Raw genomic sequence first — 20,531 nt, 5'->3', positions numbered from 1 at the left:
GAAGGGAGTTTTAATAAATTATAAGTTGCTGGAATTTTAGAAAGGTTGTTATTAATGGAGTTTTATGGATTTTAATGACTAGTATAGTAGTACTATGCTTGGGAATATAAGTAATTGAAGTTTTAATGATGAAAACAACTTTTGAATATTTTCAAAGGAGATTTAAAGTATTGTAAAGTTGTTGGAATTTATTTGGAGTATTGATTATAAATTTTATTGGTTGTTTTAGGCGGAGATTTCTCTGTAGGCGACTTCTAAAGTGTAGTTAAAGTGGCCTATCAATTTATCTCCCCCCGTCCCATAATACTCTTGACACTTATCAAGGCACGTAGTTTTAGATGATAAGTTATTGTTAGGTTATCAATTGTTATTTTTATTAAAAAGGTAGATGTAATAAGAGTAGTAGGTAGTAGGAGTAGTATTATTTTAATTAGAGAAGAGAGAGTGTGGACCCAAAATTCCCATTATTTATTGAGAGGCCAAATCAAACCTTACTTTCTAATGTCAGTAGTTTTATTTCCACAAAGGGAAATAGCTTTCTACACTTTCCAGTTTCCACCATTCTTCCCCCCCCCCCCAAGAAAAAAAGTTTGATAATGAAAACATGCGTGAAAATAAACAAGCTGGGAAAATATCCCTCCAAAAGTAGTGTGTACATTTATTTCCCACCAAAAAAATTAACAAAAAAAAAAATTTGAACTACACTTTGCATCCAAATACGTGAAATAATTTCCCTCCTAAATACAATACACTTTAAGATTGAATCTAAAATGAAGATCAATTATTTCCCCCCAAGTTCTTAGAGATAAATCACTAGCTCTCCATAAATGCCTTCAATGCTCCCTCTCTCTCACTTTTACTAGAGAATAGCAGAGACAAAGAGAGACAAACAATAGTTAATTAATGGGAGGGGTTGGGGTTTGAGGGTAGTTAGGAAAACACCAAAACCAATTCTAAATATTCTTTTAACCCCTCATAAGTCATAACAATATCATTATTTAGGTTTGTGGAAGATTCTTAATTGAGCCTCATTAAATTAAAAGAGTGACTTTTTAGCATCTATAATTTTAATTTAGTGCCATTCAAAAAGAGGTTTCAATGTGTCAACAACATAAAAGTAGGCCAAGTAGGGAACTTGCCATTAAAGAAAGGCAAATCATCATTGAGTGGCTACTCAAACAACACAACAATAATGTTTTACGTAGAGGTGCTATAACAGAAGCTTCAAGAATTTTCGAAGTCAGCAGGCAAACAATTCACACCAGCTGGAACATAGCCCACCAGCAACAAAGTAATGGAGATGCAGTGAATGTTAACACAAAAAGAAAGGAAGATGTGGACAAAAATGCAAACAAATAGATGTTGGGAGAGTTGTTGATATTCCACTACAAAAAAGACAAACATGTAGATCGTTGGCGGCAACATTGGGGGAATCAAAATCAAGTGTCCACAAACTAATCAAACAGGGGCTGATAAAAGCTCACTCAAATGCAATTAAACCACAACTCACTGATGCAAACATTGTTGCAAGGTTGTCATTTTGTCCGAATACCATGAATGGGGATTCACTCTACTCAGACTCGATTTTTGATGACATGTTTAACACTATTCACATAGATGAAAAGTGGTTTTACATGAGAAAAGGCAACCAGAAGTATTATATACTCCCATCCTAACTGAGGCCATATCGATCATGTAAGAGCAAAAGATTTATTCAGAAAGTTATTTTCCTCGCAGCTGTTGCAAGACCACGGTTCAACTGGTGAATGTACATTTGATGGAAAATTGGGTATTTTCCCATTTGTGAGGTGGGTGCCATCAAAGAGAAACTCAAGAAACAGAAGATCAAGTACATTAGAACTCAAACCTATCACGTCAGTCACAAAAGAAGCATATAAGAAAATTCTTATAGAGAGACTCCTTCCAGCAATAGTGCAAAAGTGGCCTAGTGATGATCGAAAACCCATACATATTAGCAAGATAATGCAAGACCACATATCCAAGCTAATGATTTAGGTGGGTTGCAAGTAGTTCAAGCATCTAACAGAGATATTAGGTTAGTTTGCCAACCTCCTAATAGTCCTGATTTAAATATTCTTGACTTGGGTTTTTTTCGAGCAATTCAAGCATTAAAAGACCAAACTTCACCAAGAAACTGTCAAGAACTTGTTAAGAATGTCAAAGATGCATACAATGACTTTTGTCCAAAAAAAGGAAATAGAGTTTTTTTGAGTCTTCAACTCGACATGATAGAAATCATGAAAGTGAAAGGAAGCAACAGGTATGAACAACGGCATGTTGGCAAGGCAGCATTAGAGAGGCACAAAATACTACCATTAGTGTTCTCTCCTTCCCCTAAACTCATACAAGAATGTATTCTTTATCTAGAAGCACTAGAAGTTGTTGGGACCGAGTGAAAACGAAGCCACTTCTGATGAAGAATGACAAGTGAAGCTAGATTGTTAGTTTTTGTACTCCTGATTTTCGAAAACTAGTAGAGAGCCCTCAATTGTGAATTCCCATCAGTTAACGTTTTGTAAAGGGAATATTTGAAATGTATTTTTAATCATAGTAGGCAGGAGAGAAGGGAGTAATGTTTTGTAAAATTTTCATGTAGAGTTTAAAAGTATAATTTTTGATGTTATGAGAAATTATAGAAACATGAATTTTTACTCCAAGCACGCCAATAGAATAACATCACATTCAATTTTTTTTATTCATGATCGTGTCAAAAGCAGGGACATTTCAATCATGCATACTTCTAAAACAGGGATACTTGCCATTTTTTTTTTGATGTTGTTAGTGGTGAGGTGAAACAGGGGATACTCTTATGTAATCCTCGAATGAAAAAGTTGAGATCTTATTCGGTCATAATCCATGAGCCGAAACCGTAGCGATTTGTACGCTCAACTATACATAGCAACATGCTTAATTGATTATCATACTTTAGTTTTTTTTTCCATCATTTTTGGTTTTATGGAATTTTAGGAGAGATAAAGTGAGGAAAGTTTAAATTTGGTATTCATGGGTAAAAATTTTGGATTAACATTGCAGGGGAAATCAAAAGGTGATTTTGGGAATTTAAATTTAGTGTTGAAGATGAAGGGTGAAAATGGCAAGAGTTAATGTTGGTGAAGATGAAGATTAGAGGGGGAAAAATGGAAGAGTGTGGAGAGAGAGAAAGGCACGCATGATATTACTTAGGTGGGTGCCTGATACTTTCTTTTTTTCATGACAGGAGGTGGCTAATACTTTAGTGTTTCATTGCTTTCATACACACAAACCGGGGGAAGGGGTATTAAAATAATATAGTGGTGGGCCAATGTTGACAAGGTATAACTATTAAAATAATGGTGGGTCATGATCAAAAATAGAAGTGTAAAGAGTATTTAAGGACAGATGAAAAAGGAAAGTGTAAAGAGTATTCTGGGACGGAGGGAGTAGTATCATGATTTTAGGAAGGAAAGTTATGTAGTATCATGTATAGGAACTTAGTGAGTTCACATATGATTGTTATTATGTTGGATTTTACGTGTTTTATGCATGTGTGCGAACATGTTAAGTATGAGATTTATATCATGTTTGTATGGAATATTGATGCAAGCATGTTGGTTGGGAACTTTATTTATTAATTCACATAGGAAACTTAATATATTTATTAGTTGGATCATGATTGGATCATGTGTTCCCTTTTGTTATTATTTTCACTACTCTATGAGGACTGTAGGCCTTATTTGGTAAGTTAACAATTTATGCCTTTGAAAGGTAAATTGGTTGTTGGCTAGGTTCAACAAATAAGAAGGATTGGATTAAAGAAGGAATTGATCTTGGATTGTAAGTTGTATGATCACTTATTTAATCCTAAGATAAAAGAAATTAAATTGTGGATGTTTGATTATATATTATCTGCGTGTTGCTTGTGTGTCACAACAATTAATAATTGGTAAATAATGTAAAGTGAAACTTGGATAGTAATAAACTTTAGACTGGTGCATGTCTGAAGTTGGACTATCAGGAGTTATGGTACATGGTGAGCGTACCATGGCTTTTTCTGGGAAATGGATTGATCACCGTTCCTATTTTTCAAAGGTTTCTCGATATCGCAGGTCATTCTGGAATATGGAGTCGCACCCGTATTTTGTCTTCCGACATGTTTTGGGTTAGACAACTCGGTCCAATAACTATTCCATTAAATTAATAAAAAGATGGTTAAAGTTTAGTTCAGAATGATTATATTTTTCTTCCCTGATAACTGTTTATATGCTTGTGCATATGTTGTAGGTGGTAACTACTTATTGTTTATTGTTGGGAATTGCGTTCAGAGAGAGTACTAAACATATTTATTGGAAGATATTTATTTGTTGTAGATCCATAACCATGTCTGCCAGGCGAGGTCATAGAGTAGGAAGCTATCATAATTCCATTATAATAAGTGATGATAAAGGTGATGGGAATAACTACACCAGGCTAAGAAATATGTCTACTATAACACTGAGGACATAGATGAGTTTGAAGATGAGATCTTCACGCCTGAATGGTACAAGAAAACTAAGGACAAGAATGATAATGTTGCACCTTAGATCACTATTTATGTATTTATGTTAAAAGAAAAAAATATATAATAATGTTGGATAGTTGGCCAACATTGATCGAATTTATTTTATAGTACTTTTTTTTTTTTTAGGAAAATATAATGTTATAGTTACAATAATAATTTAATAAAATCGCACAAATAAAATCGTCGGCAACCAATCATCGTTGAAAATCGTCCAGATTTGAAAATCCAACCAAAATTGAGAAAATTCGAAAACAAAAATGAAAAAATGGTGGAAAAAAAAACATAACGTCGCGCCAGAGTTGAAGAGGCAGACAAGGAAAACCAAAGTCATGAACTCACCGGAAAACCTCGCACGAAGAAGAGAGACAGATAGAGAGCAGAGGAGTGAAGGATTGAATACGGTAACCTAGCGCCGGAGATGAAGAGGTGCACGTGCGAATGAGAGAGAGAGAGAGCGCGCAGGAGTTTCAACAGTCGCGCGTCCAGAACTGCAAACCCGCGAAGGAGGTGAAGAGGGTTTAGAGGGAGAGGGAGAGGGAGAGTGGAGAGTGAGGGAGAGGCGTGAAAGAAATGACAGGGAGAGGCGTGAGGGTGAACTGAAGAGAGGGAAAGGAGTGAAATGAGGCTCAAACAAATAAACTCTTTTTATATTAATTTAAAAGCCTATTGCTGCAGTTAGGGGTGTTCATGGGTGGTTAACCGTCCCGAAACAATATTTCGGTTCGGTAACCGGAAGTTTCGGTACGCTCTTTTTGCGAACCGTAACTGTTTAAACCGGTTACCGCCTAAGCGGTTAACCGTTTTTTCGGTACGGTTTTTCGGTTAACCATTAACCGTTGTTTAAGTTATACTATTATGTTTTACATAATGTACATACATATTTTCAATTTTTTTTTGCATATATTTTAATATTATATATACTCTAATATAAAATGTATTATAAAGTGGATAATAAATCAATTGGAAAACATAACTAACACTAAGAATTCACTTCATTTCCTAATTACAGTGTTTATATTAGTACTAGAGTTTCTAAATAATTACATACTTCCTCTAATTGTTGTAACTTAGCAACAAATGTTAGAATTAATGTAATTGTTTGAAAATGTTTCACAACAATTAAATAGAGAAAAAAAGATTTCGGTAATTCGGTTGACCGTTTACTCAAAAATCATAACCGTAACCGTACCGTTTAACCGCTAATCTTTTCGGTTCGGTAACCGTACCGTTCAAATTTTTTTTCGTCGGTACGGTAACCACCCATTTAGACCGGTTTTTCGGTATTTCGATTTCGGTTTTTTATGCACACCCCTAGCTGTAGTTTTTGGTAGGAACCGCAACAATAGGTCTAAATAATATTTTTTATATTATTTTAATATATTGCTGCGGTTTTTGTCATAAACCGCAACAATATGTTTGATCAAATGATAAAAAAATTTCAATTTTTTTCCTCTAAAACCATATTGCTGCGATTTTCGGCAGATTCCGCAGCAATATGGTTATTTATATTTTTCTTTTTCTTTTTATGTGATATATTACTGCGTATGGGTAAACCGCAGCAATATCACCGCAGCAATAAACAATTATTGTACGAGTGTCTTGAACATATCAATCTTCCCAAAATCATTAAGAGTTTGATCTTTTTGAAGATGACAAAGGAAGAAAATATACTAGAGGAACAAACTAAGTTGAAAAAATTAAACTCCTTAATCTGCCTTATTAAAACATTATAAAGTATTATTTTATTTTTGTCTTTCATTTTATTAAGTTATTTGTTATTTCATTTTCCATAGTTTGTAACTTTGTTGTCATCATCAAAAAAAGAAAAATTGTTGAACCCTAATTTTGATGATGACAAAGGAACAAAAATACAAACTAAGTATTGAACTAACAAGTTGTTAAGCTAATGAATTTTACAAGGTATCAATCAAAGTAGCAAAGAGAATACTAAGTCAAAGAAGAAATCAAGTTTGAATTTTGAAAACTAAGTGAAGATGCTCAAGGAATTGGTACTGGAAAGCGTTAGAACAAGAAGACCAAATCAAGGCTTTCATGTTTCTAGTTCCAATGTAAAAGAACGAGTAATAATTGGTAAGAAATTATGGCAATTTAGAATGAGAATGAGAGTATGTTCACTTGTAAGGAACAAACGACTGACACTGCCATATTCAGTTAAAAGAACCAAAGGAACTTAGATATAGGATGAAGCAGTATTAATAATGTCGTTTGAGTGGTTTATGCCTAGATTCTAAGACATCGTTTTGTTTAAGTAAAAATCTGATTTTAAGGAATATCATTTTAAGAAAAAGATTTTAGTTTTATAAGATAAAAAAAAATCCTTTTTGATTTTTAAGAAATTATTTTTAAAGATAGTATTTTGTTAAAAGGATTTATTTCAATTTTATTAACTAAAATACTTTTAAATTAAATCAGATTTTTGGTTTACTGTTTAAGTGGTTGCTAAAATTAAGGAAGCAATAATATTTCGATCTTCCATGTCTAACAAAGATCATCGCTGTAAAAAGGAACGTGTTCCTCTAGTTGAGGAACATCATGGGAAGATGTTTTTACCACGTACATAATTTTATCCCATGTCCTAAGTAATCACTGTTATAAATACTAATGTCTATTAAGTTTCAATTTATGTCTGACCAAGTGATTTAATGAGTTTAACTAAGTAAAATATCAGTGCCTTCATTCTCTCATAAAAGTCGTTTGTTCTTTGCCTACTTACTCTATTCCACTAAGCTATTATTGATCATTGTAATTTTGATTTTTGGGTAAGAGGACTTTAAGTGAAGTTATGTAAGAGATAAGTTTTGAGTAAAACAAGTTAAAGTGAAAAAACTTCAAGTGAAATTAAGAGGAACAAGTGTTAAGAGAACAGTTGTTCAAGAATTTAAGTTTAGGAACTCAAGATATGACCCGTGAGTAAAATTAGGTTATAACAAAGTTGTTTGACCTAATTAGTGAAAGTGTTGAGTTTAAAATCTCAAGTGGTCGAGATTGTTTCTTCTTCTTGGGTCCAAGAAGTTTTTCCTCGTAAAAATCCATTGTGTTCTTTTAGCTTGTATTTGTTTAACTTGTACAATTCTGCAAAAAATTACATTTATTTCTACATATACAATTCACCTCCACTTATATTGTTCCTAGTGAAATAACATAACTATTCATCCTTCATATCTTAAGTATAATTATAAAACTAAAGTAGATAATAGAATAATAAATTTTAAAATTAACACCCGCGATATGTTATCGCGTGCATATATGACGATACTATTATATATGACTACTATACTATTATAGGAGCAATATAGGTCATTCAAAAGAGTGGCTACTATTTACGAAAAGATTTTAACTTAACCATTTATTGGAAGTGATATATATTCGATACCACTCATAAAAAAACACTAGAATAACATGTATTAATGAATGAACGCAGTATTAGAAAATGACACTTTTTCTTGGTCTATTTCTATTGGATTAAATGCCAATCATATTATCCAAATTTCAAAATTTTCCATGGGGATTTTGATAAGGTTAAGAAGGCCTGTTTATAGGAAAAGAAAACAAATTCTGTCTCTCTTTCACAAAATACAAGTTGATGCATGTCCCTCAGCAAAACATGGTTATTGTCAAATTCAAGACCAAATAGCAACCTCAAAGAAACCAAATAACATGTATAAATCCCTAAAGACTTCTCTTATTCCACTTTCATCTGTTGTGGTGCATATGCGAGCCTTGAACCTGTCATTGGACTGGATGGTTTTTTAGGAGAAGCAGATTCCAACAAGGGCCTGCCTACACCAACCAGTGAAGTTTTCCTACTACTATCGGCGCCCAATAAAAGGCGAAATGTCCAGCCTAGAACCTTTGGTGCAAATGCCTTGTAAAGAAGGAATGCATCATACCAACTAGGATGCTTCACATAAGGATCTCCACGGCATGCACCTGCTACTATTAGCTTCGCAAAATCATCCACTGCCTCACTACTAGATTGTACCTACAAATAAAAAAGTAGAATTTGGAGTTGGTAACAACATAGAAAACAATATTTCTATGATCTAAGTAATAACGAATATGAAATTTTCAACTTCTTTTCTTTTCTTATCAATTAAGAAAGTGGAATTATAAAAAAATTGTTTGATTGGATGTAGAAGTAGTATATTTCAGGAAATGTTTTTCCCCACGGAGTTCTCTAAGAAGTGGCAAAAGTAGTTTGATTTATCATGAGAAATTCCAACTTACTTGGAGAAACTTCCTTCATTTTGGAAGAAGTAGAACTTCAAAAGTAAGTGCAAGTTCCTCCATTTTGCTCAATGGGACAACCTCACCATTTTTTACTTCCTAAGAAGTTCCACTTCCTATGTATTTGCATGTTAACCAAAGTACCAAACAACCTCTAAATTAGTAATAGCTATCTTCTAACAACATTATCAAAGTTTCCTCCATTTTGGTCAATTGGACAACCTCACCGTTTTTTACTTCCTAAGAAGTTCCACTTCAGGTGTATTAGCATGTTAACCAAACAACCTCTAAATTAGTAATATCTAGCTCTAACTAACAACATTATCAAAGTTGCACAAGGATTGTTTTTACTCCAACCATTGACACAAGCAAATGGAAAAGACTACGGGAAAGGGGTACTCAAAACAGAGAAAACTTGGCTTACCTAGTGGACAATTTACCGACTAATAATAGAATACAATGCATGGCTGGATCCAACACAACATCAACAATTACATAGAATGCAGACTTAGTCATGGTTTTCGAAAATAAAATTGCACAATTACTGGTCCACCTATGCTACGGTTCTCTAAACCCCAAAGGACCTTTCCAAATCACTTTGCTTAATATTTTTCGTTGCAATTAATTGCTACACTCTACATTCCATGAAGTAGTAGCCCCGTTAAGCACTTAAGGAAAATTGGTGCGAAGGTGTATAAAGGTGGTTCCTTTCTTTACTTTATTTGACGAGAAGATAGTGTGGGGATTTATTATATATGATGGGAGATAAACATCATGGAAAAGAGAGACCATGGTCAAGGATGATTAAAGTGTTATATGAATAAAGCATCGTGGTCCTTCTTTAAAAAGTGGGGATTTTTCATGGAACGAGGCGAGTATATCCTAATAATGTGTTCTTGATTACCATCCTAATCAGTTTATTATTATGTATAATTATATAAATAACCCCTCCTTGGACGCCAAACAAAACAAAGAAAAAAATTACATCTCATTATTGTTTCAAAGTTAATATATAATTGTTCGCACAACAAACAAAATCCCCTTGATTATGAGTATATTACCATTTTATATCTATTGGACCCCACATATTTTATAATATTATCATTCACATAATGGTCGTCTAATCAGAAACATGTATTATTGATAGAAGTACAAAAACTAGATTGAAATCTTATCTTTATGACGTACATGATACTTTTTTTATATGTTTGCCAACGCACATCTTTGACGATTAATATCTTTGATTGGATTTGAGTAAAATTATAAAAATTAAATATCATGAAAAAGTATATATTTCCACCGTTTTAAAATAAGTAATACACTTCTCTCTTTTATGTAAGAGTTTTTGAAAGAAGAGTTTTATTTATTTCAGAATGGAGGAGATATACATAATGCGATAGATCTAATAAGACCCACACAACTATATTATCCTTAGATACAAATAATATAACAAGATCAACGTGTGGTATATGAATAGCATCAAAAGTCAAATTGTCCATATTGTAAAAACAGATTTATGAACTACAACAATATTTAGAGCATTATCATTGGAATAATATAATATGACAATAATTTTAATCAGAATGATATAAATTTAAGATTCTAATAACCTTTTGATCATATATAATCAAATTATTTGGCACGGTATTTGTATGTAAAAAAAATGACAAACATAATAAGGGAAAATCTTTTGATACTGATGTGATTTAGTGGACAATGTTTATACCCGACAAAGATATTTGACCATATAGTTTGCCCTATGTATTAAGGTTACAACATTTATGAGAGTATGTTATCATGATCGTTATATTATATTCATAACTAATATTTTTGCCCGGGAGATGCCTCGCGTCAGTTACAATAAACAAATATGTTATAATATTTAAATTTCATAATTTATTTTGCTACTTTTCGTATTTTTTGTCCATTAAGAAATTGAAAGTTCACGTCACAACGTGATAAGTAAGTAAAAAAAATTGAAAGGTTTGAGTTTGAAAACAATACCTTAAAAGAAATTGTGGTAAGTTATGTAATAAGAGTGTTAAAGATGTATATACTTGTTTAAGTTTTTTAGTTAATTATAGTTATTACAAGACTTCATCATATTTTATTAAAACATTAGACAACAAAGTCATAGTGTATTGATGGTTAAGCTCTTTTTTTTCATTCCAAAGGTTCACTATACTTTTTTTAAAGTGAGGAGTACATAGACATAAAACATTTGCATTAAAAATTTGAGAGGAGTGCCACGTGGCACATATGCTTTCTTTCGTACGCCTTTTAATATATTTGCAAAGATAGATTATATCACTATTGGGAGACTCAGAGAAGCACTTGTTACAATTTACAAGGGCTAATAATGAATTAATTAACATTTACGAAATAATAAGATAGGAGGTCATTTTTACTTCTAGAACTACATCCTCATATAATTAAATTTAAGAACTACATCCTCATATAACTAAATTTAAGATAATGTTCTTACAAACTGTATCTAATTAAGACGAGAATTCTAATCATTAATGGACCTTTGACACAATTTGATATATTTAATTTAAGTGTCGTTATAATCATCATTAAAACTAGTATGACATGACGTTAGATAATTGCAAATTTATCAAAACTATTCCGTTTAGCTTTTCAACATTTTAAATCACTCATAAGTTAGCACGAACACAATCTAGTTGTTATTTTGTTAAAATGTGAGATGTGTAGAAGTTAGTGTGGGACATTTTATTGAAAGAGAGAAAGTGGCTATTATAATTGAAATTGGGGATTCTGATGCCATAAAGGAAATAGGAGAGTTCAAATATTAGTTTTAGTAATGTGTCAGGAGAAATTGGTACAAGATACCGTCAATACACTTCTTGATAATGGAATCCGTGGATAGCCAATGCGGGATGGTCATAATAAAGTTTACAAGTCATTTTCAAATGTAATTGAAGGTAAAGGGGGAAGATTTCGTGAGACTTTACTTGGTCACCAAAGTAGAATTGTTAAGCTCAAGAACGAAATTGATGACAAGTGTAAATTATTACCACTTTCAACAAAGAAAACCTAATTTGATAGAAGTGAATTTGATAGAACAAATCAAAGGCAAAATTATATTATATGTCTAATCAAATACTTTTGCATTTAATTCTAAGCTTATTAGGGGTAAAAATGGTTTTACAAGGAGTTTTTTTTTCACACCTTCATTAGGGGTATCATCGGAAAAGCACTTGAAGTCGAGATGGCTTGGATGCTTGTGCACAAAAAGAGGGCATATATTCTTTCCAATAGCCATATATTTTCCAATTTAGGTCCCACAATGAACGTGATAAATTATAAGAGTTAATATCGTGACAAATATGATGAACAAAGAGCATATAACATCCATGTCATATCCTCCCTCTACACTCTACTAACCTTCTTTGCATGTGATGTGTGCGTGAATTATTTAGGCGATTATTATTAAATTTCATCTAAATGTAATTTTGAAGGATGTAATTTACAATCACTAGTTCTAATAAGATATTATTTGGTGTAAATACAAAATATAGAAATTCCTTGATGAAGAAGAAGTTTTCTTAGTATTTTTTATAACTTGTTAATGGATGTTGGTATTGTTATTGCATTTCAAAGTTTAGGTAAAACTAAAATTATATGTCTTTGGCTTTGTAATTGATTTGAAAACTGCTTTATTTATGTTAATTTGTTCTTCAATCATAAGCTTTTTCGTTCACTACACATATTTTTATGAAAGTTTATTTTAGCTACTTTGAACTTCCTTTGATAATAAACATATTTTAAATTAGAAAGGGCTATGATTGAGGAAAATCTCAATAGCTCCCCCTTGGCTTATATAATAGAGATTATATAGAAATTTTCCCTCTTTCCATTTTAATCTATTTACTGTAACTCTTCTCTCCTCCGTTTATTTCATAATTGGTAAATTTTTTTCCCTCTTTTCCCTCTCCTCCGTTTTTATATATATATATATAATATATATATATATATAATATATTATAATATATAATATATATATATATATATATATACTAGCCTTCTATGCACACTATGCATGTGTCGATCGCTTGGACCTATTCTAAAATTTCATCTAAATACAGTTTTGAAACTGTAATTTATAATCAGTATAGTACAAACTGATGTAATCTATAAAGTAGTGTGTAGAAATTGTGATGAACATTTAGAGGTGAAATCTTATAGTCAAATTATATGTGTAAAAGCTATTTTTGTTATTAAGTAGCCATTTTTCTCATTATGTCAAGTTACTTTATAAATGCTTATTTGGTTTATTATTGGAATTTTAATGAGACACCAATACACACCATGAGTCATGACCCCATCTTTCAATTAGGAAGGACAAAAAAAGACTTTTTATAGGGGAACACCATAGCCCTCCCTCGATATATATATATATTTTCTCTGGTCTCCTACCCAAAAGATCTCGAGCCCAAGTTAGATAAAGAACCCCAATTTCCCCTTACTCTTTAGTTTCAATCTTGGTGTTTGTATGAGTTGTATCTATAGTAACGTGGAAGCTATTTTTGTAATGGTATGGAAGGAGTAACACATAGATGTATCAAAATAATATAGATACTTTTGAGATATTTGGAGAAACAAAAAGTATAGTAATACTCAAGTAGGACTTGCCTCTCTTTCTTCTCTCCATTGCATGTCCGCGCCATTATCTACCATCAACTTTCCTCTTGTAACATCTGTCCCAATCCATCCATGGGTTGCAATTGTTATTCCTACATCCTCTTTTACCTCAAGTCTCAATGTTTCATAAAAGTTCACCAAAGCAGACTTTGCTGCCTAATTGTTAGTCAAAAACAAAAACATAAATTAGAACAAGGAAGCAAACTTCCAAATCGAAAACAAAGGCATGTTCGAAGAATTAAAATGAATAAATTCTAAAAGATGATAATGATAAGACAATTTAGAACACTTACAGAGTACAAGCTCATTCTAGGCAAAGGAAACCAGTTCTCAACAGAAGCATTAACAATGATTCGACCTCTGGTTTGTCGTAGGTAGGGAAGAGCTACGTAAGTAGGGTAAACATTTCCCCAAAAGTTTATATCCTAAAAAAAACATTAGAAAAATTACCTTTTAGTTCTCATATCACATGAAAATAACAATGACAACAAGTGTTAAGCAAACCCAACCATAACTAACCATCAAATGAGGAAATACGGACGTGTCATTCGCTTCTTCAAAATAGAATGTATGACCCAAACTTGTAGCATTCACTAAATGATCAACTGTTGAAGAATAAGAATAAGAATAAGCAATAAGTTAATGTAGTACGAGAAGTGGTAATAACAAACTTCATAAATTAAATTATGATGCAATAATTAATGTTGATCTAAAAGAAAATCCCTTGCATTGTGTGCATGAAACTTACCACGACCGTAAAAGGTCATTGTTTCATTTATGAACCTGCGACACTCATCTTCTTTCACCACATCTGCAGCCACAATCATGACATGCTTTGCACCCATCTGTCTTGCATTCTCACTTATCCCACGAAGCCTTGTGTCTCTTCGTGCAACTAGCACAAGGATGGCTCCTCTTTTTGCATACTCATAAGCGATTTGCTGTCAAAGTTGAACAGTTTGTTTAAAAATCAATAAGATTATATACATTTATACTTCTGTGTTCTAATAAATGTACAACATAGGGAGAAGCACAATAACCAAAGAGATAGGAGAGAGAGATAGAGAGAAATAGAAAAAGGGAGCCATATTATTGACTTATGAGGAGAGACAGAGAGAAAACTAGGCCAAATTATCAAATTGGTACGAAAAAAGGGCAAGTGTTCACCAAATTAGTATAGAGAAGTCACCGGCCACATATTAGCACGAAAAATAAGAACATTTTGACAAATTGGTATAAAAAATAACCCCGACATCATATAAGCCTTAATTTGTTACCGAATCAAAAATTTTCCATCGAGCTTTAACATAAACTCAAATGTATGTTTAATATATGACTATAAACATCCTCTTTTCACCCTTTTTGCACCTTTAACACCCTTATTGTTGTTTTTCCTTAATATGCCTCATCATTTTTTTTATTTTTTTTATCATGAAAGGTAAATGGTCCAACCAACCACTGCTAAGCTACTAGCAGACATTACACACCAGAAGACAACAGGGCTAACAGTCCACTGCCACCATAAGTGAAATCCCCAATATATTACACGCATAATTTTTGGCATAATTTTTTCATGCATTGCACTAATTTAGTATACTTCCCCCGTTTTTTATTAGATGTTACACTTTTCAAATCACGAACTCCTAGGTAATTTTTGGAGAGGAGAGAGATAGAGATAATGAAAAACAAATGGGTCCCATGTGAACATGTGATAGGAGAGAGATAGAGAGAAGTTATTACCCAAAATAAAAGTGTAACATCTAATTTAAAACTTCCTAAAATAGAAAGTGTAACATCTTAAAAAAAAAAAAAAAAAACGGAGGAAGTAGTAGAATTCATGATTTCTCTTGTTGAGTCTTTTGTTCCTTGTTTCCCACCATTTTCATTCAAGGAGACACAGACTTTAAACAAATTTGCAAGGCAGACATATGAAAAGCAAAGAGGCTTTAGAAAGACCTTAGCCCAAATAATTAGAACTCATACATCTGACCCCCGATTCAGCCCTCCCACCACCAAATCTGAAAAATTCATTTACCTCCAGAATTTTTCGTTTCCTTTTTTTTTTATAAATAATGCTATTGTGAACCTCTGGAAGCTTTTAATTTGGATGACGAAATTTAATACTATACCTTTTGATCTTTGAGGACTATCAATAGCATATAATTACAGCAACCAACTTAGAAAATGACGGTATTTTCTCAGTTGTTCCACTAAATAATAGAAAAGTAACACCCACGCACTTCTGACAATCAATTTATACCTATAATTATGTTTTTCAAAAGTTAAAAATAATAAGACAATGGAATACACACATCAGAAAAATCTAATGAGAGCTCACGTGATAACAACTGACATGACTATATTAATTAACATGTATATCATGAGTTATAAGGCCCGAAATATGTCCTAGACTATAATACTTTATGATAATAACACTAAATATAACTTAGTCTAATGATCAAGATTTTAGTATATGTACGTGAGATCTTAGAATCAAACCTTATACTACACAATTTTTTGATTGTACATGAATTAATCTTAGAAAAAAGTCACACATGACACAGTTTCTTGTTTATACACGTCTTTTAATATATTTGTATAGATATTATTATCATTGATTTAAACGGCGGCCAAACGAAGAGGGGTTGGCATAAGCCATGGCCTCCCCAATAAGGCAATAATTTTAGATGTGTATGTAAAGTTGAAAGTAAAAACACTAGTTATCATCCTTTGGAATAATATCATCATATATTCCTAAAAGAATCCTGAATCCGCCAGTGTGAATAACGAGGGTAGCTACAGAACGTACCTCGCCAAGTCCAGAGGACGCTCCAGTAATGATGACAACTTTATCTTCCATATTCTCGTAGGAAAACAAGCCATAAACCCATTCACATGCATTTATAAAACTTAAAGTTGGCCATGCCATAGCTAGCATTACCAAGCTTGCCGGAGGTACCACAAAATTCATCAAAGAATTAAGAACATCCATGATTTTGATCTTTAATCTTCAACTTAATTATGATCAAACACTACCTTTTTTTTTTTTTTTAATCAGACATGGAAATAAGAAAGTATTGAAGGAAGAAAGAAATAAAAAGTTGTAAGAAGTGAAGATAGAGGATGGGATGAGTGTTAGTAATGTTCGGCATTTAGTTGGACATATTTTAAAGAGGTGCTACATGATCAACACTATGTTTTCATGCAAGGGTGGTTTATGGCACGTGTCTTTTCTCAGAAGTTTATTATGATGACTGATGGACTACCATTTTGTTTGGCGTTTTTTGGCTTAAGCATTTTAGATATGTGGTTTTAGCTTTGATTTTGGCGTTAAGGATTGGTCGCATCAAATTCATCGGTTCACTGTTTGGTTCTTCTATTAGATAAGCTCAACGAGCTATAATGATCTCAATAGAAAAAAAAGATACATATACTTTGATTCTTATATTCACTCATGCACATATATAATGTTTGAAAAACATATATAAAGTTGTGTTCAAGCAGCAACTCAATAAAAAAAAAATTAAAAAAATTGATGGTTAAGGTTCTAAAAATAGTTTTATATTTTATCACGTCTTCTCATGCATAAAGTATTTGTGCTTCAAGTGTGTTTGTAGCATAGACATCTCTCATATTTAGTGATTAATATTCCACTTAAAAAGCATGTGCTAGATATGATTTGAACCCGTGACCTTTATGTCACCCGAGCTTTAATACTATGTCAAAGGATCCAACTCAACCAAAAGTTTAAGTTGAAGGTTGAGGCCTCATAAATAGTTTTATACTCTATTAAGTTGTTAATTTCAAAATATATATTTAGACAAAGTTAATAATAATTTTATTTCATACTTTTTGCGTTCTTTTTTATTGCAACAATTGGGTTTGTACACTATTCACCCACTATCTTTTGACTATCTTTTAATATGTTTTTGTGCATGAAAAAATATGGTCATGTGGAGTCTTGTTAGATTCTTCTAGATATATACTTTTGAAATATATAATTTTAATAATTTTTACTAAGAAGTAATTAAAGATATTAATAGTTACAGTTATGCATTGGCATGTGCAAAACCCAGTTGTTGTAATAGAAAAAAAAACAAGGAAAGTAATATTTATGTTTATGCTTCATAATTTCATTATTATAATTTAAATTATTGGATTTTAACACACAAATCAATATGAAGATCATGTGACGAAAAGAGAAATAGAAAAAGTTAAAGACAAAGAAACAAAAGGGACTCATGTGATATTGTAGAAAGAGAAAGAATTTATTATTAGATAATGTAATGACGCAATCAAAAGTCGTTAAATGAGAATTGATACAAGTATAATGAAATGGAGAAAATATTGTTAAAAACATTAAAAAATAAAAGATGGTGAACATGGGTATGTGCAAAGTGAATAAGCCGAGGTGGAACCACGAAAAATGGAGGGAACATTTCTTTAATTTTGGGCAAGATGATAACATCATTCTCTCGGTTGGAAGAGGCCGAGTAATTAATGAGCAGCCCAAGCATAAGTGTGGATAGAGCTGTCAATTATTATGACTCAATCTAGTAATAAATTGACCAAATAATGACTCGAAACCTATATTTTGCACAATCAAGATTAAGTTTCATATCATTTGTAACAAAACTCCATTATTTTTCCAATACGGTAAATTAGCAGGCCAAACAAAGGTGTGGATAGAGCTGTCAATTATTATGACTCAGTTCAGTAGTAAATTGATCGAATAGTGACTCGAAACTTATATTTTGCAGAATCAAGATTAAGTTTCATGTCATTTGTAACAAAACTCCATTATTTTATACGGTAAACTAACTTTAAATTAGGTTTGTTAACTTGGGGGTAATATGAAAAGAAGGCATACTCTTTTTAACTTTTTGGTAAATTTCTTGCTTTCATTGAATTTTATTAATATAAACAAATGAAAAATTAATAGTAAAAACAGCCTAGTGAGGAAAATATTTGAAAATTTAGGACAATATGAATATATGATTTTTAAAAAGGCTATAGTGAGAAAAAATTTGAAAATTTTCGATTTAGGTTAATCTATATTTATTATCTAGAGTAAAATCATAAATCCTATGTGGCAAGCTTACAATCACCAACAATCCTAGAGCAAAACCAAATCATGGCTATCAAAAACGGTGTCCACGTGGCACTTATGAGTAAATTAGTGATTTAAATTACGCAATTAATATCATTATCCCATATATTAATCACCCCATTCTTGGTTAATTTTCGAATAATATTATACGTCAACTATGGTAATGATTTTAATTTCTCAATCAACCTTAATTGTTTCCTATGTTAATGATAATTGTCAATCAATCAAATAATAATCCAATTTCAAATTAATAATTAACATTTCTACCAGAAACTCTTAACATTGATTCGTAAAAAAATTTCAAGTATAAATAAAGATTTTAAAATAACATGGAACAATAAAATAGTCCCTTGCGTTGTACACGATTTTCAAAGAGAGATTATTATCAAATTCTGTCGTGAATTTCGCCTGTAATTGAGTTAAATTTTGTAAAGTAATTATTTGCTTCACAATCAGATCCACTATATATGGCAATATGTTATATGTTCTTCGGTTATTGATATTCTATATATTTGGCAACATTACATCAACATAAATGAACCGAGGAAACTATATAGAGAGGAACTGAGCTCTATGAGACCACTTCTTCCTACGACGGTGGTGCATCATTTACAATATCACGGTGGTGCACAAGATGGAAGTAGCAGCAGATTAATGACTTCAATAATCACATCAGCTCAATGTAGTGTCGAATTGCAGTAGCAGCAACTCTGGCGACATATGGTTCTGACGCAGTAGCACCGTGTCACAACAACACGCACTTTGGAGAGAGAGAACTGAAGGTTGCAGATATATAACGGAGGAGAGACAATTGGAACGATGAATCAAACAACCAGATTAGGGTTTTTGGATTTCTTCTTTTTGATTACTTGAATCACAAAATTACAACTATAAAAATGAGAGAGGGAAGAAAAGAAAGTTGGGGCCTTGGTTTTTTTCTTTAGCAATATACTTATGTATCATCTAATTATTTGACAAATAATCATACAATGTATGATAGAAAAAAATTTCATGGATGAATGGTTGAAATCCTGTTGATCTTGGTGGAATTAAGCTTACTGATTTTTAAAAATTTTGTTACTTTAGGAGTTTAGAAACCGAATGTATGTGGAGAAGAAAGATGAAGGATGCGACAAGGGACATGAGAGGTTTTAGGGAAGGGAGATGTGAATTGAGTTATGTGACAAGAAAAATCTAGCAACGATTTGGAGAAACAAAAGGCAATAGGAGAAGAGGAGGAAGGTTGAGTTTCTTTTTAGCTTGGTAATCTTCTCCACGCATTTGAGGATGATTAAAGAGAGTGATTACAATATTTTGATGACAATAAGACACTAATGTGTCATGTGCACATGGAGCCACAACAGGGAGAATAAAAAAATGGATTGCTTTCCTTTTTTTTCTTTTTTTTTTTAGCAAATGGGCAAAAATTGTAAATTCATATTATAAGCAAAAACCTGGACATCTGGTGGTGGAAAAAAACCTCAGCAATTTACTTGACAACGCCAATGATTTTGTTGATTTTTGTGAGAAACTCAATGACCGAAGTGCCCCAATATTTTTACCTAATAATTTGTTGAACAAATTTATAAACCTAAGTAATAGTCAACATATATTTGTTGATGTTGCTGTAGAAGTAGTTGATAATGATGATGAGAAACAATATATTTGGTGTTATTGTAAATATAGTGATGCTTCATTTGATATGAATTTGGCTGCATCATCAAGGTTTCTGCAAAGATATGAAAACTTCATAAAATTACAAGGGAAAATAAGCTATTATGAATTTCAACAATTATCCCAATCCTCCTCCAATAATCCGAACACGGAAAGTAAACGATATCAACTTTTTTTTCTTCTTCGACTCCCGAAAATTCATATTCACTCAAATTTGTCGACATAAAAGATATTATTTACAAATTATTTCCTTTTGAGATGTGTAACATTAAAATA

General features: G+C 32.0%; 1 protein-coding gene across 1 annotated transcript; it reads right to left on the bottom strand.

Annotated features, from left to right (window-relative positions):
- Window positions 1–8,057: 8,057 nt before the first annotated feature.
- Window positions 8,058–16,638, bottom strand: LOC104897885 (11-beta-hydroxysteroid dehydrogenase B). The gene is made up of 6 exons (XM_010684853.4): window positions 16,281–16,638; window positions 14,220–14,412; window positions 13,991–14,076; window positions 13,765–13,896; window positions 13,463–13,627; window positions 8,058–8,561 (listed from the first exon to the last, which is right to left on the bottom strand). Exons 1-6 carry the CDS (start codon window positions 16,461–16,463, stop codon window positions 8,262–8,264), a joined length of 1,059 nt encoding a protein of 352 aa, XP_010683155.1. The 5' UTR covers window positions 16,464–16,638; the 3' UTR covers window positions 8,058–8,261.
- Between the last annotated feature and the right edge of the window lie 3,893 nt (window positions 16,639–20,531).

This window comes from Beta vulgaris, chromosome 1, assembly GCF_026745355.1.
Source record: "Beta vulgaris subsp. vulgaris cultivar EL10 chromosome 1, EL10.2, whole genome shotgun sequence".
NCBI classification, from domain to species: domain Eukaryota; kingdom Viridiplantae; phylum Streptophyta; class Magnoliopsida; order Caryophyllales; family Amaranthaceae; genus Beta; species Beta vulgaris.
The sequence above is the reverse complement of the archived record's forward strand: the minus strand, read 5'-3'. Positions and strand labels throughout refer to the sequence as shown.